The sequence below is a fragment of the Cervus elaphus genome, chromosome X (genome assembly GCF_910594005.1).
Source record: "Cervus elaphus chromosome X, mCerEla1.1, whole genome shotgun sequence".
Lineage (NCBI taxonomy): Eukaryota > Metazoa > Chordata > Mammalia > Artiodactyla > Cervidae > Cervus > Cervus elaphus.
In genome coordinates, this window is record NC_057848.1 from 151,410,713 (window position 1) to 151,433,243 (window position 22,531).

At 39.4% G+C, this 22,531-nt stretch overlaps 1 protein-coding gene across 3 annotated transcripts in view; it reads right to left on the bottom strand.

Moving 5' to 3' along the window:
- Positions 1 to 22,531, bottom strand: part of PDK3 (pyruvate dehydrogenase kinase 3) — a 79,608-nt gene that overhangs the window by 2,137 nt on the left and 54,940 nt on the right. For 2 of the 3 annotated variants that reach the window (XM_043896199.1, XM_043896202.1), the window contains 5 exons: positions 14,116 to 14,192; positions 12,711 to 12,812; positions 8,500 to 8,610; positions 5,371 to 5,484; positions 2,517 to 2,656 (listed from right to left, as the gene is read on the bottom strand). In XM_043896199.1, coding sequence (XP_043752134.1) covers positions 2,517 to 2,656; positions 5,371 to 5,484; positions 8,500 to 8,610; positions 12,711 to 12,812; positions 14,116 to 14,192 — 544 coding nt within the window. The remainder of the gene's footprint in view (positions 1 to 2,516; positions 2,657 to 5,370; positions 5,485 to 8,499; positions 8,611 to 12,710; positions 12,813 to 14,115; positions 14,193 to 22,531) is intronic. The other variant, XM_043896201.1, reaches the window with a different exon arrangement.

Sequence of the window (22,531 nt, forward strand, 5' to 3'; positions counted from 1 at the left end):
TTAAATCATGTTTTATAGGTCTGTCCAGAAAAGAAGACTAGAAAAGATGTCATGTATACCTCCAGCTCCCAGATTAGGGTCTCTAATACCCACTAAAAGTAAACAGGAGTCTTAATATGAGATGAACTTAGGACATCCTCTTGGGCCAGAAAGCAAGGAAACTTTCAAAGACCAACAGGATTTCACCAATGGAACATAAAGGATCTGGCTTGAAATAGCTTCCAATGGCCAAAGGTGTGCCAATTTTAGCATCAAAAAGATGGCCACTACATGCAGTGACAGGGTGAACCTCACAGAGAAGAGGGCCAGACACAAAAAGAGCATGCACTGTATGTTCCATTTATTTTAAATTCAAGAAGAGAAGAGAGTCAGATATAGTGATAGGTGACAGAGTTGGAGTAATGGTTACATGGTGGGGAGGGAAAAAGGAGAAGAGTGTGACTAGAAAGTGGCCTTTTCAGGTCCTGGAGATACAGATGTAAAATTCATCATGTTACAAACTTTATATCTGTACACTTTTTATATATATGTTAAATATTGACCAAAATACACCAACAAAGCAATAAAAATCTACAACATCCATAATACTACTTAAAAAAAAGGAAGCCTGAAACTCACCATTTAAGGTGGTTTCTAACTCAACACCGTCCTGGAAAATTTGCAACTTAAAAGCAAGATTTAAATGCCTATCCTGCCATGCCAGGAGGAACTATACTTCAGAAGGTACCTAAATGACCTTAGTTGATGAGAAAAAACTTGATAGGAGAATGTCAGCTAATTGTCAAAGGAATGACACTAACAAAAAAACTCTTCATTTTATAAACATTAACAAAATTACTAATTCAGGCCAAGTTTTTCAACTGGTCTTAATAACCCCTAAGTGATGGTTGTATGGTGCCAAAGTAACACTATGCAGATCACTTTCTGATTGAGAAGGGAAAATTAACCACATCGTGGAGGGACCAGACAGTCACCATCTGAATTATGGGCAGTCTTAACATTACTAACACTGGATCAACCGAACTGCATGGGTCTCAGAGTGCAATTCTGCATCCATATTTATGAAATATTCTAGCAAAAAAAATGCTCCAATGAGCCTTCAGATGAACTTCCAGTTTACAGGAGAGCCAGGGTTTCAAAGAAAAAAAATCAAACAAATCAAGGTGGGACATTTTTGCAGGACAACTGGTATGGTCTTTCAATAACAAAAAATTGTTCTACGTTCAAATCTAGAGACCTACTCAGATGTGTTATGTGGTACTGGAATCAATCTGTCTTTGGGACAAATCAGGGGAACTTTCATGATGAAAATATAATGACATGGAAAGATGGAGATGGTTAAATGAAATAAAACTAGGCTGCACAACAGTATGAAAAGTATGATCTCATTGGGGAAAAAATACATATACATATATACATACAAATAGTAAAACACCTGGAAGGACAGAGATAAAGCTCTAAGAATGGTAATCTCTGGGTTATGAGAATACAAGAGTTTCTCTTTTTTTGCTTATTTGTATTTTTTAACAGTGTACATATACTGCTTTTTGATTACTAAAACATTACTTTAAATTAAACAAATAAGCAGAACCCTTACTGTTGCTAGTAGAGTTGGAGTTTAAAGGTCGTCAGAAGAAAGAAAACTGGAAACCAAAGACTGGATTATTTATTGTCGTTATTACCACAAAGTATTAAAACTTGTTATTCTGTGATTGATCATTTTCTTCATTTTTTTTTTATTGTGGTAAACTATATGTAAAGTTTACCCTCTGGTTAAGATGGAAAAAAATGTTTTATTAAGTGTACAGCTCAGCAGCATTCAGTACACTTACAGTGTTGTACCACCATCCATCTCCAGAACTTTTGCATCTTTCTCCAATGAAACTGTCCTCATTAAACACTAAATTTGCTTTTCCCTTACTCCCCAACCATGGCAACCACCATTCTACTTTCTTCAGGTGCCTTACATAAGTTGAAGCATACAGTATCTGTCCTTCGGGGTCTGGATTATTTCACTTACCATAATGACTTCAAGGTTTATCTATACTGTAGCATGTCACAACTTTATTCCTTTTAAGGGCTGAATAATAATAAATGGTTATATGGATAAACCCACTGTTTACCTTGATTGATAATTTTTTTTATTTTTCTGGTTTCAATACATCTACAGACTTTCTCTAAACATTCTTCTGTCAATTCTATGGATGATGACAAACTGAATTACTTTTTAAATAAGATTCGTGGCAGGATACAGACCCTGCTTACTGCTTTTAACACCTACATAGGGCAAGGACTCCCAGAACATCAGGTCCTCTACTGAAATGGCTACTCTGGTGACCCAGTTCTTGCTATCCTTCCTGTCTGGGGTGAAAAAATACTCCCATCTTTCTTTAAGGATCACTTTGCTTTTCCAGTGGCAAAACCACAAAGATGTGGCTGAAAATATCAGTCGGCTGGCTGGTAGACTCTGAGGAAAAATCAGATATTTTGTAATAGAAAGGAAAGTAATCAATTACTGTTTTGCCTTGTATTTGGAAGCATCCCGGGGCTCACTGCTGGGATTGCTCCAATCGTCAGCTTCAGCTGTGCTCTTGTAATGGCGCCATGCGGACTTGTTAAAAACAGGAAGTCTCTCAAATGATTCACTTGAAAGGGCCTAAGAAGAGAAACAAAAATGTATACCAGAGGTCTACAGTGTCATCTTGCTCATGTGAAATACTAACTCAAATTTTACTATATAAAGCATCAGACACCTTAATGTGGAGGTATACTAAAGTTACATTTTAGCATTTTACTTAGACTGGACAGGTTGAAATTAAAGCTTTTTTTAAAGGAATAAAAACATTCACTCATGAAAAACCAGTAAACATGATGAGAACAAAAATCAGCTTCGTTCAGTTAATATTGATAAAGATATCCAATCGTCTTAGACCAAACACTATTGTCCACTGGGTAAATGCTCTCCCAGAGGGCCCTGAAGAAACAAAGTTTCACAGTAGATTTATAAATATAAGCTCATAAAGTGATATCAAATAGCATATCATTTCTATATATTGGCATATAAGATAAACACCCCAAATAAAGGGTTATTTTATGATATAACATATAAAACACTACACAGCTGTTAAAAGGATGAGCCATGGAGAAGGAAATGGCAACCCACTCCAGTATTCTTGCCTGGAGAATCCCATGGACAGAGGAGGCTGGTGGGATACAGACCATGGGGTTGCAAAGAGTCTGACATGACTAAGCAAATAAGACTTTCACTTCTGTACTGTATTATATTACATTAAAAATATAATCTCTGTGGTCATCATTTATATTACCCAAAGATAAATTTCTACTTTCCTTTTATAAAAAGGGACAAATTCTGTCTACATTACTTAATAGAAAAAAAATGCATGCAAAAAAAAAAAAGGATGAGCCAGTTCTATGTGAACTGATATGGCAGTATCTCCAAGATATATTGGAAAGTAAAAAAAAGCAAAGTGCTAAAATAATCACTGGTGTGAAAAAAATTCGATTATCTCTCCATATGTTTATCAATACAGAATCAACTTCTAAGAGGATTCACATGAAGCTGGTACCCATGGTCACCCCAGAAAAGAGAACCCAGTGGCTCTGGGCCAGTAATGGGAGACAGTTTTCCCTTTCACAGCTTTAAAATTTCATACAATGTGCCCCTATTACATAATCAAAAAGTACTCCAAATATTCTAGAGTTTCAGTTCAGTTCAGTCGCTCAGTCGTGTCTGACTCTTTGTGACCCCATGGACTGCAGCACGCCAAGCTTTCATGTCCATCACCAACTCCCAGAGCTTGCTCAAACTCATGTCCATTGAGTCAGTGATGCCATCTAACCATCTCATCCTCTGTTGTCCCCTTCTCCTCCTGCCCTCAATCTTTCCCAGCAACAGGGTCTTTTCAAATGAGTCAGTTCTTCGCATCAGGTGGTCAAAGTATGGGAGTTTCAGCTTCAGCATCAGTCCTTCCACTGAATATTCAAGGACTGATTTCCTTTAGGCTGGACTGGTTGGATCTCCTTGCAGTCCAAGGGACTCTCAAGAGTCTTCTCCAACACCACAGTTCAAAAGCATAAATTCTTTGGCGCTCAGCTTTCTTTACAGTCCAACTCTCACATCCATACATGACCACTGGAAAAACCATAGCCTTGACTAGATGGACCTTTGTTGGCAAAGTAACGTCTCTGCTTTTTAATATGTTGTCTAGGTTGGTCATAACTTTCCTTCCAAGGAGTATGTCTTTTAATTTCATGGCTGCAATCAACATCTGTAGTGATTTTGGAGCCCCCCAAAATAAAGTCTGCCACTGTTTCCATTGTTTCCCCATCTATTTGTCATGAAGTGATGGGACCGGATGCCATGATCTTAGTTTTCTGAATGTTGAGCTTTAAGCCAACTTTTTCACTCTCCTCTTTCACTTTCATCAAGAGGCTCTTTAGTTCTTCTTCACTTTCTGCCATAAGGGTGGTGTCATCTGCATATCTGAGGTTATTGATATTTCTCCCAGCAATCTTGATTCCAGCTTGTGCTTCATCCAGCCCGGCATTTCTCATGATGTACCCTGCATATAAGTTAAATAAGCAGGGTGACAATATACACCCTTGACATACTCCTCTCCTGATTTGGAACCAGTCTGTTGTTCCATGTCCAATTCTAACTGTTGCTTCCTGACCTGCATACAGATTTCTCAAGAGGCAGATCAGGTGGTCTGGTATGCCCATCTCTTTCAGAATTTTCCACAATTTGTTGTGATATTCTAGAGTTTAGAAGTAAATAAAAGCTTGATACCACCACTGAATGAAAAAACTTGTATTACAGAGAACTTTGTTATCTGAACAGACTTTTAGGTAAACATAAGCTCTGAAATCTTGCAACGTTAAGCCAGCAAGTTTCTAAAATAAAAGACTTCAGTTTATGAAAATCTGTCTTTTAAATGAGTCCTTTTAATGGATATGCAAATTTAAAAAAAATCACAACTTAGAATTAAGGTTTTTAAAAATCAGTATTTAAATTTTCATACCTCCATATTTCCTATTTTGCTCTGAGCATAAAATTAAGGGTAGGTCATAACTTGGTTTTCATGTAAAAGTGAAGTAAATCCTAGTTGAATATAAGGATTCATGTATATATATATAAAATCATATATATATGATTATTCATATATTCATATATATAATATGAGATGATGATACAGTGCTAATCTGCTTTAGTTCTTAGACATGTAGGTTGCTTCCATGTCCTGGCTATTATAAACAGTGCTGCAATGAACATTGGGGTGCTTTAGTTATTAGAACTTACAGCTTTAAAAAGTAAAGATGCTTTCCTGTAACAGAAATAAAATGCAGTACCTTTAAATAAATGACAGCATCAGTACCCACGCCTTCCATAGAATAGAGTTTTAGATCTCCTTGAAAATATCTAGCATACAGACGAGAAATTGGCAAGCCATAACCAAATCCAGCCTATTGAGAAAAGAAAATACACTGAGAAAGGCACAAAATGCTAACATGTTGAGACTGAGGACCATCTGAAAGATCAGAATCAATTCTTGATTCATATTTAAAGCAAATACATTGACCTAACCCATACTATGACGTACATAGACTCATCTATGGCAAACAATCTATTTTCATCATCCAAAAATATTTTTCACATGTTTGGAAAAGAATAGAAACACTCCTGTTTTGCTAATGCTTTTTTTTTAAACATCACAAACAATGCTTTTAATTATTTAGCTTCTTATAATAGAAACTGACAAATCCATGTTGTTGTCATTTAGTCACTAAGTCAAGTCTAACTCTCTTGCAGTCCCATGGGACTATAGCCCATCAGGCTCCTCTGTCCATGGGATTTCCCAGGTAAGAATACTGTAGTGAGTGGGTTGCAATTCCTTCTCCCAGGAGACTAATGCTTTTTGAATGTTTTAAAGCAATTATTTAGCATTGTTTAAAAACAAATCCCAAATCAAGTGGAATTTGAACTGGAAACTCAACTAAACCACATCATTCCAGAGTTCTACTAACTGATTTCTTTGCTCTTTATAGTGAACATTCAATTGAGTAGCACAGGAGTTGAAACCTACCAGTACCAAGGCTAACACAATGAAAAGAAAGTGATCTCCTAAGGGCTACTTCCTACAGCTGTGGGAACACTCCAGTATTTTGACACGTGGTCGTCCATATACTTTTAGAGACAAGAAAGCAATGCCAGCACTCTCCTGTATCTGTGTCACAGAACCCTGACTGTAACAGGTTGTTGGGGGCGGGGGGAAGTCTCCGATATTGACAAGAATAAGAACAATTGAGACTAACTTCAAAAACTCTGGGTTGGAGAGGAAGGGGTTGTTCCTCAAGCTTTGGCCCCTCTGATTAAGTCCACCGACAGGTTAGTGAAGGAGGCAGTGGGCAAACACACACCAGTGGTTGGGTGGGCTTTAGGTTCAGACAGGTGAAATCCACTTTTTGTGCAACTAGCAGTTTTCTCAACCTAGGACTGTTTTCTCATCCGAAAAATGTAATAAAAAGCTTACCTAAGAGCTGCTGTAAGAATTAAATGATATATAAGGAGTGTAAAGTCTTGGGACAGTGTCTAAGACACAGCAGAATGAAAGAAATGCAAGCTGCTATGACGGCTACCACACAGCAGTAACTTTACTAAGTTCTGCAGCTTTCAACTGCTTTCTTACAGCTTTCCTAGATTCCCTCCTTGGGGTTAGGGCCTAACTCAAGGGTTGGGTGTGATAGAGTGCACCACCATGGAAGGGCTGCAGGACAGGCAGAACACGGCCAGGAGCAAAGACGAGACAGCCGAAATGGTGACTGAGGTCACCAACAGCAAAGAAATCAGCGGACTCTGGAAGAGGCTGAGGAAACCTGCCTCCTCCAGTCCAGCAAGGCCCGGAGCCGGCTCCCAGGGCTACCAGGGAATAGCTGAGAACACCTGAGCCCGATGCAGTCATAAGTGTGAGGAGATGGGGCAGCCCAGGGTCCCATGGAATGCAAAGGAGGGGCCTCTACCTCAGATTTGGTCAGGTTCTGGAAAGTTTTCCCAGGGTGTCAAAGGATCAATAGGAGTTGGCTGGGATGACATTTCCAAAAAGGAAATGCGTGTGTCACAGCACAGGGCTGTAACACAGTAAGGTATTTGATGATGAAATTACATTTCCTAGTAGTACACACCCACATGCCTGCTTACAGGCTGAGGACAGCTAACTGGGAGACATGCTAGTGGAAGCATTTCTTCAAAAGTAGAGCCACATAGCACACTGGAAAGAATGCAGACAGATATGGCCAGTGCTGGCTTGACCATCATGAGCTCAATGACCTTGGGCAAACAGGTCACCTCATTTCCTCATCTATAATATGTGAGGTTGGATGCACACTTTTTAAAACTCTTATTTCAATTGCTCAGTTTCATGGAAAAAAAAATGATATCACAGCTGTCCTCAAAGATGCTATTTTGAGACCTGGAAGAGATGATCCATATTCCTTTTAAACAACTGGTGAAGGCTCTAGATTTGCTTGTGGCATTTTGTTTTCCTTTTGACATCTGTTTAAGTAGGTACCAGAAACTAGTCAAGGTGATGGGTTTCGAAACTGATCTCTCAAATATTTTCTTGAATCCTATATAAACGACTTCCTCTCTGTTTTCAATATGCTGTGTTAACAAACTCTGTCTTGAATAAATGATGCTGAGTGTTGGATTTTATTCATACAAATAAAACATAATCTTATGTGCTTATCAGGCAGGTAAGTCTTGAAAATGAAAATGTACACCCTGAACTATTTCACAGAATGATAGCTATGTTGCTGTGTTTAATGACAAAGGGTTCAATTGTTGTTTGTCAATTAGAAACACTCAGCGGGGGAAGAAAGTGTGGCCCTACCAGGATCTAAATGCTGCCATGGTAACAAGAGGCTTTCCTCACTGCCTTAATAGAGCTGAAGGTTATTTCCACAGTGAGACAGAAAAGGCTCTGAAAATGCATACACAACCTATATGTTTCCTGCTTATGTTATTTCATGTAAAAAATGTAATGTGTTCATAATTTAACATTTAATTATATAAACAAATTTGGCGGGGGAAGTTCAAAGGCCCTGGCTGATCCAAGCCTCAGAGGTATGCAGCGCCCGACATCCGGTGCTGTTCCCCGTTCACCTGCTATTAAACTTCCACCCCCGCCAAGGGCAGCGCCAGGTGGTAAACGGTGCTCTGGCAGCAGTCTTAACCATGATGCTTTTCTCTCCATTGGGAAGGTAGGCACTCAGCTCTGAGTGTTTTTTACACACAAATTAGAGAAGAAATCTGAGGCCAAGAGTCATAAAGAAAGTAGCAGTAGCATAAAACTCCCCCTCCTTCAAACCAGGTGGAAAACATTCAAATTCAACAAGGCTAATGCAACACCCTTGGGGAAACAGCCCGCCCTGTCCCTTCTCGTGTTAATGGTCCTTCCTCCAGCAACAGCTTGAGAGGCTTACCAACGGGGCGGCTCGGGTAGGCTCCAGGCTAGGTCTCGGAGCAGTTGAATACATGTAGTTAAAAAGGCGATCTATTTTTCGGAGTGGAACCCCACCACCTAGGTCACTTATCTGTAATGTACAAAAACATTAAAAGAAGAAAAAGTCATCATCAATATACTTAGCAGGTGGCAAGGAGTTCATTACATAAAGTACATGCCAGATTACTCTAAACTGTGCAAGGGCTTCAACCCCCAAAGAAATATGGCCCCTTTGTGAATAGTATAAAACAAAGGAGGTGGGCAACTGGGGTTAGCATCCAATAGACTTGGGTTTGAGATCTTGATCAGCTCCCTAAAAATGGGGTTCTAATGAAGTTTAAACAAGGTAATTTAAGCCAAGGATCTAATGTAGTACTTACAAATAAAAACTCCCAAACTCATTCTACAAGGCCACCATCATCCTGATACCAAAACCACAGGCCAATATCAATGATGAACATAGATGCAAAAATTCTCAACAAAATTCTAACAAACAGAACCCAATAACACATTAAAGGGATCATATATCATGATCACATGGGCTTTATCCCAGGGATGCAAGGATTCTTCAACGTTTGTGAATCAATGTGATATACAATATTAATAAACTGAAATATGAAAACCATATGATCATCTCAGTAAATGCAGAGAAACTCTTTGATAAAATTCAATACTCATTTATGATAAAAACTCTCCAGAAAGGAGGCATAGAAAGAATCTATCTCAACATAATTGGCTTCCATGGTAGCTCAGATGGTAAAGAATCTGCCTGTAACGCAGGAGACCTGGGTTCGATCCCTGGGTTGAGAAAATCCCCTGGAGGAGGCCATGGCAACCCACTCCAATGTTCTTGCCTGGAGAATCCCCATGGACAGAGGAGCCTGGCAGGCTACAGTCCATGAGGTCAGAAAGAGCTGGACACGACTGAACGACTAAGCACAGCACAGTACATCTCAACACAATGAAGGCCATATATGACAAACCCACAGCAAACATTTCTCTCAATGGTAAAAAAAAACTGAGAGCATCTCCTTTAAGATCAGGAACAAGACAAGGGTGCCCACTCTTGCCACTATTATTCAACATAGTTTTGGAAGTCCTAACCATGGCAAGCAGAGAAGAAAAAGAAAAGGAATCCAGATCGAAAAAGGAGAAATAAAACTCTCACTGTTTGCGGATGACATGATACCATACATAGAAAACCCTAAAGATGCCACCAGAAAATTACCAGAGCTGATCAATTAATATAGTAAACTCACAGGATATAAAATTAATACACAGAGATCATTTCTATTCCTATCAGCTAACAATGAAAAATTGGAAAGAGAAATTAAGGAAACAATTCCATTCACCACTACAGCAAAAAGAATAAAATACTTAGGAGTAAACCTAAAGAGAAAAAAGACCTGTATGCAGAAAACCGTAAGACACAGATGAAAGAAATCAAAGACGACACAAACAGATGGAGAGATATACCATGTTCTTGGATTGGAAGAAACAATACTGTGAAAATGACTATACTACCCAAAGCAATCTACAGATTCAATGCAATTCCTATGAAACTCCAATGGTATTTTTCAAAGAACTAGAACAAAAATATTTCACAATTCATATGGAAACACAAAAGACCCTGAATAGCCAAAGCAATCTTAAAGAAAGAAAAATGGCGCTGGAGGAATCAACTTTCCAGACTATACCACAAAGCTAGTCCTCAAAACAGTACAGTACTGGCACAGAAACAGAAATACAAACCAATGGAACAAGACACAAAGTCTAGAGATAAACCCGCATACCTATGGGCACCTTATCTTTGACAAAGGAGACAAGAATACACGATGGAGAAAAGACAAGTCTCTTCAGTAACTGCCACTGGGAAAACTGGACCCCTACATGGAAAAAAATGAAACTAGAACACTTCCTAACATCATACAAAAAATACACTCGAAATGGATTCAAGACTTAAATATATGGCCAGAAACTGTAAAGCTCTTAGAGGAAAACACAGCAAGATTTGACATAAATCACAGCAAGATCCTCTTTGACCCAGCTCCGAGAATAAAAAGAAACAAATGGGACCTCATGAAACTTAGAACCTTTTGCCCAGCAAAGAAAACAATAAACAAGATTAAAAGACAACCCTCAGAGTGGGAGAAAATAATTTTAAACAAAACAACTGACAAAGGATTAATCTCCAAAATATATAAGCAGCTCGTACAGCTCAATATCTGAAAAACAAAGAGCTTTATCAAAAAACTGGCAGAAACAGCAAAGGAAAACTACAAACAAGGTGAAAGGACAACCCTCAGAATGGGAGAAAATAGCAGCAAATGAAACAACTGACAAAATTAATTTCCAAAACATACAAGCAGCTCATACAACTCAATACCAGAAAAACAGCCCAATCAAAAAGTGGGGAAAAGACCTAAAAAGACATTTCTCCAAAGAAGACATACAGATGGCTAGCAAACACATGAAAAGATGCTCAACACCACTCATTATTAGAGAAATGCAAATCAAAACTACAATGAGATACCACCTCACACCAGTCAGAATAGCCATCATCAAAAAGTCTACAAACAATAAATGCTAGAGAGGGTGTGGAGAAAAGGGAACCCTCTTGCATTGCTGGTGGGAATATAAACTGATACAGTCACTATGGAAGACAGTATGGAGCTTCCTTAAAAAGCTAGGAATAAAGTGAAAGAGGAGAGTGAAAAAAGTTGGCTTAAAACTCAACATTCAGAAAACCAAGATCATGGTGGCAAATAGATGGGGAAACAATGGAAACAGTGACAGACTTTAATTTGGGGGGCACCAAAATCACTGCAGATGGTGACTGTAGCCATGAAATCAAAAGACACTTGCTCCTCAGAAGAAAAGCTATGACCAACCTAGACGGCGTATTAAAAAGCAGAAACATTACTTTGCCGACAAAGGTCCATCTAGTCAAAGCTATGGTTTTTCCAGTAGTCACGTATGGACGTGAGAGTTGGACTATAAAGAAAGCTGAGTGCTGAATAACTGATGCTTTTGAACTGTGGTGCTGGAGAAGACTCTTGAGAGTCCCTTGGACTGCAAGGAGATCCAACCAGTCCATTCTAAAAGAAATCAGTCCTGAATATTTATTGGAAGGACTGATGCTGAAGCTGAAACCCCAATACTTTGGCCACCTGATGCGAAAACCTAGAGCCTATTATACAGAGTGAAGTAAGTCAGAAAAGAAATATAAATATCACATACTGACACATATATATGGAATCTAAAAAAACGGTACTGATGAATTTATTTTCAGGGCAGCAATGAAGAAACAGACATAGAGAACAGACCTATGGACACGGGGAAGGGAAGGAGGGAGAGGATGAGATGTACGGACAGAGGAACATGAAAACTTACAATACCATGTGTAAAATAGATAGCCAATGGCAATTTGCTGTGTGACTCAGGGAACTCAAACAGGGCTCTGTGACAATCTAGAAGGGTGGGATGTGAAGGCAGATGGGAGGGAACTTCAGGAGGAAGGGGGACATTGGTGTACCTATGGCTGATTCTTGTTGATGTATGACAGAAAACCACAAAATTCTGTAAAGCAATTATCCTTCAATTAAAAAAAAATGGGCAGAAGACCTAAACAGATAACTCCAAAGAGGACATAACTCCAAAGAGGCCAATAGACACATGAAAAGATGCTCAATATCACTAATTATTAGAGAAATGCAAATCAAAACTACAATGAGATTACCATCTCACACCAGTCAGAATGGCCATCATCAAACAATGAATGTTGGAGATGTGGAGAAAAGCCCTATTGCACTGATGGTGAGAATGTAAATTGATACAGCCAGTATGGAGAACAGTATGAAGACTCCTTAAAAAACTAGGAAATAAAACTACCATATGAACCAGAAATCCCACTGCTGGGCATATACCCTGAGAAAACCGTAAGAGAAAATGACACATGTACCCTAATGTTCATAGCGGCACTATTTGCAATAGCCAGGACACGGAAGCAACCTAGATGTCCATTGACAAATGAATGGATAAAAAAGATGTGGTACATATATACAACAGAATATTACTCAGCCATAAAAAAGACACTCAGTGTCAGTTCTCTTTCCTTCCCCTTGATTCTTCAATGTCTACACACCATGAAACTAACTGATATTCAAATGTATGTACAAATAAAGCAGTTACCTTAATGGATAAGTCTTCTTTACCCAGAGTAACCAGGGTTTTAACAGCTGGGTAGCCCTCTTTTCTATCTTCATATAGTTCAACTGTTGCTCTCATTGAGTTCTGAAATCACAGAGCCTTTTTTTAGTGTGACACCAATTCACAAACTACTACTTTAAAGAAATTAGCAAAAAGTTACCAATACACAACAATTCTTTTGTGGGGCAAATATTAGTTGGATTTCTATGGCACTTTTTTCTTCCTCTAAAGAACTAAACACGTGTTCAGATCAAGGAAAAATTTTCTGATGCTTTGTTGTTTCATCTCATTTCAGTCTCATCCACCTTACTAAATGCTTATTTTTCTTTCCTTCTTTTCTTTTTGTTTTTGCTTTAGACTATTTAAATTATTCAACTTTTAACCAAGAGAGATGTTTTTATTACGTGTAGTGAGGCTGTAAAGGCTCACTGACGCACTTTAAATTCGATTATCAGTCTGCATTTACAGAGCACTCTTCCTCTAAAGAAGGTGGAAAACCTGAGAGGATTTGGCTTCCCACAAAAATAAATCATTTGGCTGGGGAAAAAAAGTCAAAGAAATGTCAAGTGAAAAGAAATTCTGAAAAAGCCACAGCTTTTGAAGAACAAGTTCACAATTGAATGCCCATCTCAACCTTTAAGTGTCACATTAGTTACATTATAATTTGGGGAAGCAAATCAGCATAACTGATTTTTCTGGTGTTCAGTTTAGGGTTTTACACACTGGAAGAAATGGAATTTTACCCAAATGCCTTGTGCTTGTATTATAATACTGCTACTTACATGCCATTAGCTACAGATTAATAAAAGCAACACTTTAAGTTGTAGAGTCTCTTTTTTTTCTATTTTTTTAACGTGTCCGTGGTGGGGTCCTTTTTGGTCCAGCCCTTCCACATCTTTCCCCTCTGCCTCTACCAGAGCTTCTGAATTTTCTAAAATGACTCAATTGCATAAGGGTGTTAACATATCTTTCAGGACTGGAACAATTGCTAATGCATCAACATGGTTAACACTCAGAAACATAAAAGAGGTGTAAACATGTTTTTATTTTGATCTGGCTATCACTCATCAAGCTTTTGCCAGGTTGGAAACTAAAAAGCATCTCTAAGCTCATATCTAAAGAAAAAACAGTATGGATTTTACATAAAGTCACAATGGTACAATTAAGCTTCAAAATCAATATGTACCAATATTCACGGAAACTATAGTGTACACAGAAATTTTTCATCTCAGTGTACAAATTATAAAACCCACAGGATATCAGAAATAGAATTTTTAAAATGGTTATGCAAAATCTTTTTCTTATGCTAATCTAATGAATCCAATATGTCCTGAATCAAAGTAATTTAAAATGAAGACTTCTTTCCGTATTTTCAAATTCCACTTACCTTGAACAACTCAAAGAGCATGTGAAAGAGGTGTGAGGGCACATAAACTACCTGAATAGGTTTGTTTGGAGCTTTGGCTGAAAATAGAGACAAAACCATCAATGAGTAAGGACCAAGACTAGAAGAAAGTCAAGAATGTTGTTGCATTCTTACTTCTAAGTACATAAAAAAGAACGCTACAAAAAGTTAATGGAGGCTTCCAACTCGAAAGGTGGGATGAAATTCCGCTCCTTGACACTTACCAGCTATATGACCTCAGGCAAATTTTTCTCTTTGGAACTTAAGTTGAGCAAAACTGGAATATCATTACTTATGTCCTAATGCTCTGAGCATTACGTAAGGGCATCCAAACATCCCCTGCATGGTGCATGCTTAGTCACTCAGTCATGTTCGACTCTTGGCAACCCCATGGGGTGTAGCCGGCCAGGTTCTTCTGTCCATGGGATTTCCCAAGCAAGAATACTGGAGTAGGTTGCCATGCCCTCCTCCAGGGGATCTTCCCAACCCAAGGATTGAACCTGTGGTTCTTGTGTCTCCTGCATTGGCAGGCAGACTCTTTATCACTGAGTCGCCATAGAAGCCCTCAAGTATCTCTTGGTATTTCTCAAAATGGGGGCTACCCTCCACCACCACCAGTGACCCCAGTGGTCAGCCAGGGGGATGTGAAACCACAGAGCAAAGGGGGCACATCCTCTTGGAGAAACGGATGAAATAGGAACATTAAGTTCTGTTAAACTATGACAAACAGGGCATGCTACCAGCAGCTAGCAGACCAACCACCAAAGACCTACAGTCCTTTCTCCTTGTGTCAGAGACGTTCTGAGGAAAATCTGTGAAACCCCGAATCCCAGCATAGGCTCGAGAGGAGATACTGGACGATTTAGGCTTTCCTCTTCCTCGTGACCCGGAATCATTAAGAGATCCACACTGCATAAACTTTCTCAAGTAGAAATGTTATGATTTCAACATAACTACTTCCTCTACTAAAGCAAGTAATTAACAGTAATATAAAGGAGAGTGAGCATTTGTTTGCGTCTGAGCAGTTTACAAAGAGCTTGCAGATACATTACTCAACTGAACCCTCGTGACGAGAGAAGTTGAGAAGTGCTTCCTTTATGTGAAAAGGTGAAAGTTCTCTACTTAATAAGGAGAGGGGAAAAAGAAATCTGTTATAATAGTTTTGCTGTCACACCTCAAATTGCAAAAGTATCACATGGCTGTAGAGTATGGTACATACTTAGTTAAATGTACTCTGTACATTTCTACATTTTGAGAAAGACAGACCACATTCACATAACTTATATTGTAGTATATTGTTATAACTTTTATTATCAGTTATTGTTGTTAATCTCTTTCTGTGCCTAATTTTAAGTTAAAATTTTATTATAGGTGTGGATGTATAGAAAAAAACAAAGTATATAAACAGGGTTTGGTACCATCTGTGGCTTCAGGCATCCACTGAGGGTCTTGGAATGTATCCCCTGTGGAAAAGGTAGGACTACTATACTAATGATTTTTTAAATTTTTAAAAGAAGAAAAGTAAAAGTTGCTGCACCCTTTTCCCATCAGTCTGCACACAGAGGCAGCTTCAATACTACATATGCTTCAGTCTTTCGGTTCATGTTTTTTCCATTCTATTTTGTAACCCTAATGAACTCTTAGGTACTTTGTCTACAGGCTCTTTTTAAAAAGCTGTAATTAGAAAAGATGCAAGAACCCCTATGCTCACAGCAGCACTATTTACAGTAGCCAAGAAATGGAAACCTAAATGTCCATGAACAGATAATGAAGATACAGTACATACATCCAATGGAATGCTATTCAGCCAGAAAAAAGGATGCAACAATGCCATTTGCCACAACATGAATGCAACTAGAGATTTTCATACTAAGTGAAGTCAGAGCAAGACAAATATCATATGATATCACTGATTTGTGGACTCTAAAAAAATGATATCAATGAACTTACTTATAAAACAGAAAGAGACTCACAGACATAGAAAACAAACTTATGATATATGCAATATGGAAAATAAAAAAGCAAACTTATGGTTACCAAAGGGGAAAGTGGGTAAGGAGGGATAGATTAGGAGTTTGGGATTAACATATACACACTACTATATATAAAACAGATAACCAACAAGTAACTACTCTACAGCACAGGGAGGTACACTCAATATTTTATAAGCTATAATGGAAAATAATCTGAAAAAGAATATACACATATATAAGAGAATCAGTTGAAACTCACACAACAGCAACTGTTTCAATAAAAATTAAAAAAAAAATTAAAGTGGGTTTCCTGTAAAAAGTATATATGTTGGTAACATAACCAGATAAATATTGCTCACTTCAGCGTGGCCACAGGAATGTACCAGAATGACGGCTCCTTCCCTATAAGTCCAATGTGTCATGAGTCATGCATCAATGGAAGGGGAATGTTCTCAGGCTTAAGATGAAATGGATTCACTTTATCCACTTCCAACTGCTCAAAATCATGATACCTTTTTAGGTTGCCAAATGTTTGCACCGTGTATTTCTGATACAGCTTGATGTATTTCCTAGAGTTTCTAACTCCTCCTCCTCTTGGGTAACTGGACAAGAGATGTAACAGACTGCTTTCCAAACATGCTGCACAGCCATCACTTCAACTGTTTTTGACTGAAGTTCTAGAATGTTGTCTGCTATTTCTTATATCTACATTATACACACCATTTGGTAAGTCACATAACCTACCTCAGAAAGCTATTCATGGGAGACACATTTCTCCATCTTTATACCTCTGATTCACTTGATTGGAGGTTTAACTAGGTACACCATTCGGGTTTGAAATCATTTTCTTTTGGCATTTAGAAAGGCAGGGGGGTCTTCTGATCAGGACAATGCAGCTGAGAAGTTCAATGCCAAGTCAGGTTTTCATTCATGCTGCTGGTATTTTGCCCAAAGTCTGATATACCTTGGTTGTAATATTCTTGTTGAAGAATGAGGAACTGGGTTATTCATTTGAGGGAGTTGGTGTTGACTTCCCCTGGCAGCTCGCCACTAAGCGGGAAGGCTGACTTGAAGCTCTGAGTGCCTCGTCAAGACTTCCACTGGCTTTAGGATGAGCAGACACCCAGCCAGCCTCTGACTGGAGGTTCCCCCAAATGTTTGAATGGAGAGGGCTTACTTTGGGAAAAGTTACACGAACAGCCCTAGTTTTTCCCAGGTTGTTCTGGAAGAAACTATTTTCACTGTTTGCCCCAGGGAAAATGCTAGTGGCTGTCAGCAGGAGAGCAGAGCCAGAGTCAAGCTGCTCCTAGTACCCATCCTTACCCCACCTTAGACCGGATCTCCATTTATGCCATCTTCTGATGTCCCACTCCAGTCCCTGGCCCCTCCCAGCTCTGCCCCCAGCACCCCTCCAGGACCATCCGGTGCCATTTCTGCCGCAGCCTCCTCCTCTGTGGCTTCCTCTGCTCTGTCCTGTCAATCAGCCAGTGTGCTTCTACCTGGTTACCCTTTGGCTGGAGGCAGGATCAAGGACCGACCGATGAGTCCCCCTGGGTTCTCGGCTGTTGCTGTTTGTATTCCCTGTGGTCTTTTTAATGAAGCCCCAGGAACACACTGAACGCTTGGTCCCTCTTGTACCAGAAGGCATGATTAGTTATATAAACAGTCTTCCGAGGTCAACCTCTTCACTCCAAATCTCAGGGAAATTAAAATACTTTCGATAGCTTTTTTTCAACCAGCATTCTGTAGGAGCCATCTGAGGGCTTGCTCAATTACTTGTACTTTTCTTCAAGAACATCATAGTTTAGATATCTTTCCTTCTTTTTTAAACCATGTCAAGTCTTTTGGTTCATAGCTCTTCCCTAATCCTGGGCTTAGCCAGGGGCTTGACAGAGTGGACCCTTAATAGATGTTTGCGGGCTTTCTAAAATAAGGCATAAATGGAATGTGAATTTTCATCTAAAGGAGCATTTTTAAAAATCAATGGAAAAAGTGGCCCAGATTTTTCACGCTCAAGACTCAAGAAATAATGAAGTCTCTATTTGTATAGTCACTGCTCCAAACATCATTAGTTGAAAAGACATTTAATATATGCCAACAGAACTCTATGTTGGATATAAAGAATTTAATTTTCAGATAGTTCTTCTATAAGAATGAAAAAAAAAAGACTAAGCAGAAAAAAAATTCATTTAAGAGAAACTTGACCTGTGATTGGTTGAACCCAGGGATGCAGAAGAATTGGATATAGAGGGCTGACTGTACTATGCCAATTCATATAAAAGACTTGAGCATCCATAGATTTTGGAATTCACAGGCAGTTGGGGAGAGGTCCTAGAACCAATCCTCTGCAGACACCAAGGAAGAGGTATATGTTAATATGAATTCAATGCATTTGGGCCTCCAGCATTCCATTTCTATAATGGGCACAATACAAGGATGGAGGGTTGGGGGAATGGACAGTGAGGGATGCACAGGTACACACAGCTATACTTAAAATGGATAACCAACAAGGACTTACTCTTAGCACAGGGAACTTTGCTCAACATTATGTGGCGGCCTGATGAGAGGGGAATTTGGGAGAGAACAGATACATGTATATGTATGGCTGACTCCCTTTGCTGTTCACCTAAAACTATCACAACATTGCTAATCAGCTATATGCCAACATAAAATTTAAAAGTTTTAAAGAAAATAAATAAAATTATTTCTCATATCTCATTGGGTTAATGTAAGGATTAAACGAAATGACAGTGATAAACTAGTTTACCCAGAGCCTGCCACACAGTAAGCCATCAATAAATAAATGTTGGTTATTACCATTACTAAAAAATTAACCTCAACAGTGTCACACAGCTACAGCAAGGGCTTTTTCAATTCTTGTGTAGAAGCACCTAACTAAAAATATCCACATAAGTATCCAATATGAGGAAACGAGACATAGGTCAAAGATCCCAGGATAGATGCATACTTTTTCTGTGAACCCTCTTATAACAAAATACACACAGCATGAATGGAAATTTTTACTTTTCCAACAAAACCTAAAGCTATGAATCAACCTCTTGACAAGAGAGACTAACCTAGAAAACGTGAAAAAAATGCCAGTGTGGTAATCAGAAGTCTTATCTTTCCCAAGTCAACCTTGACTTCCAGTAGCCAGCCTTTATGACATTTCTAGCACATGCTTATGCTCTATTTGAGGACTTAGAAAATTTATCCTTCCATCACCTCACAAGGAGAGCTCACAGCTGAGTGTCAGAGGTGAAGTGACTTGTCTCCTAAGTGTCAGGATACAGATTTCCACCCCCCGGGCTGGCTACAAACTTCATGTCTTTCCTCTCAGCCATGCTGCTTTACCATATGAATGCAAAAAAGGTAAGTAAATTTACACGTATTCCCCATCCCGATCCCCCCTCTGATTCATGTCAATGTATGATAAAACCCACTGAAAAAATAAATTAATTAATTAATTAATAAAAAAAGGTAAGTAAAAAGGTTTACTTACTTCATGTTTTGGCAGTTGCCAAAAGAGCAAGAGAACATGGAAACGAGAAAAAGCACAGTGGAATAGCCACCTGTCTTTGGAGCAACCACATGGGTTGCTGTGGGTAACTAACCAGTAACATTTGAAACCTGATGTAAGGTAAGTAAAAGTCTTATTTTTCATGTTTCTTGAAATGTGTTACTAAAAGGAAAAAAAAGGAAGATTACCACAGCTAGTCCCCCCATATATAAATTGCTAGTGATGACTGTAAATACTGATGGTGTTCACACACTATGTTCTGCATAAGCCTATTTACTCCTTTCTCAGGGGGCTACAATGGGCAAAGAAAAAAAACCAAAATAGTCAGAAAATGAGATGAGGGGTCAAACTAACAGAACTTAACATTCTCAGGTAGCAACAAATTGTTCTTTGAGGGTTAATGGCAGCCTTACTCCTCTGAAGTGCAGAGCAGAGGGCAGTGAGTGCCATCACTGACGATTGTTCAAGGGACCCGGTGGACCCAGCGGGGTTGGGAAATGGGAGCGTCCTGAAGAAGGTGCTATGCTAGTTCACACGGGCTCTGAAAATGAATCCACAAACTCTGGATCCGATTCCTAGCTGGGAAAGAGTGCTACAAAGCCCCAGTGTCTGCTTAAGGTATTCATGACCGACCTCTGACCTGCTGTCTCTATGATGAAGCTTGTGAGAGCTCCAATGCAGTCCTGAACTGCACTCGTGAAGAGCTTTGGCACTCAAGAAATAACAGGTAGAAATCCTAACTACACCACCCAAAGCCACAGGCAACTAGAGGCTACCTGTAACCACCAGCATTCATTTCTCTTAGTGATGGCAGAAGGGGCTTCAAAAATCACGCATAAGATGGTGCCAAAAACGCTTGGAAAGCTTCTCTTTTGGTGGGGTGGACTGCCCAGAGAGACAGAGAAGGAATGCGCTGACCTGGTTGGCACCAGGCATCAGCAAGACCAAGCGAGTGAGGCTGGCACTCATGCCAACGAGCAATTAATTACTACCGGTGAGTGCAAGTTCCACGTCTGACGAATAGAAATCTGGATGGTGAGGTCAGGTTCCACCTAGCCAGTAGGGAGAAATAAAGTTGCTTCTCAGAAATATTCAAGCAAAATCTACTTGGTCCTAGAGGTATATTTCGGTAAAATAGGGGCACAACTCTTTTCAGAGAACCCAACAGACTTTGCAAGCAGCTTTGATTCTCTATCTCCCAGTAGAATATTGGGGCAGGGGTCCTGTCATGCCAGCCTGAAGTCTTCACATTTTGAACTCATTATAAGAGAAATAGATTTTTGGAATATTTTTGAGAGGGAATATTTTTGGTTTATCTTTAATGCAGAGCCTAAGAACCCATACCCTAAGACTCAGTCTCTCTGCTTCTAAGAATGTAACCCACAGAAATACTTCCATACATTCATATGTTTTCTCACCCTCCAAATACACACCCACCCCCCCACACACACACCCCTCTTCATGCCCCATCATATGGAGCATGGGAAAATTAGAAATCCTAGATGCCCATCCAACAGAAAAATGATTACATAAATTAACCCACTCCAGTATCCTTGCTCGGAAAATCTCAAGGACAGAAGAGCCTGGTGGGCTGCAGTCCATGGGGTCACAAAGAGTCGGGCACGACTGGACAGCTAACACTTACTTGACTAACACTTATACCATGGACAATCTCTAAAAGACAGAAATACATGCCAAGATCTTTAAGGTGAAGTGAAATACATAAGTTAAAGAACATGTATGGTTTTAGACTCATTCATGTAAAAAACAAAACTGTATTGGAGACAGAGTAGTGGGGACTTTTACTTCTTATTCTACATTTATGTTTGTATTTTTATGATAAGCATGTCTCTTTCATAACTTATAAATAAAAAAATTTACATGTAAATATAGTTTCATACAACTAATATAAAAACTAGCTAAAATGCCACTATCCAGGGAGCTGCTATTTGTATTATGGTGGTATAAATCCTTTGACATATTATCCAATGAACCTGCACAATAGCAAACTTTTTTTTTCAATTAGTTGGAGGCTAATTACTTCACAACATTTCAGTGGGTTTTGTCATACATTGATATGAATCAGCCATAGAGTTACACGTATTTCCCATCCCGATCCTCTCTCCCACCTCCCTCTCCACCCGACTTTTATAGCCTATGTTTACAACTTTTCTTAAACATTAAATATTCTATAAAGCATTATTCTGAATGGCTGCATAGTATTCTATCTTATGAGTATACCAGAATTAATTTAATAACCTTTACTGTGGAAACCACTCCAATACTCTTGCCTGGAAAATCCCATGGGCAGAGGAGCCTGGTAGGCTGCAGTCCATGGGGTCGCGAAGAGTCGGACACGACTGAGCGACTTCACTTTCACTTTTCACTTTTATGCATTGGAGAGGGAAATGGCAACCCACTCCAGTGTTCTTGCCTGGAGAATCCCAGGGACAGGGGAGCCTGGTGGGCTGCCATCTATGGGGTCGCACAGAGTCGGACACGACAGAGCGACTTAGCAGCAGCAACTGTGGAAAACTTGGGTTGTTTTCTAATTTTTCTCTATAAGAAAATCACTGTGGGGTTTCCCTGGTGGTTCAGTGGTAAAGAATCCACCTGTCAATGAAGGAGACACAGGTTTGATCCCTGGTGCAGGAAGCTCCGACATGCCCCGGAGCAACTAAGCCCATGCACCACAACTTTTGAGCCTGCCCTCTAGAGTCCGAGAGCTGCAACTACCAAACCCCCGTGCCCTGGAGCCTGTGCTCCACAAGAGAAGCCACTGCAGTGAGAAGTCCACACATCACAACTAGAGACTAGCCTCCACTCACCACAACTAGAGAAACCTGGGCAGCAAAGATGACCCAGTGCAACCATAAATAAATAAATAAAATTACTTTTTAAAAAA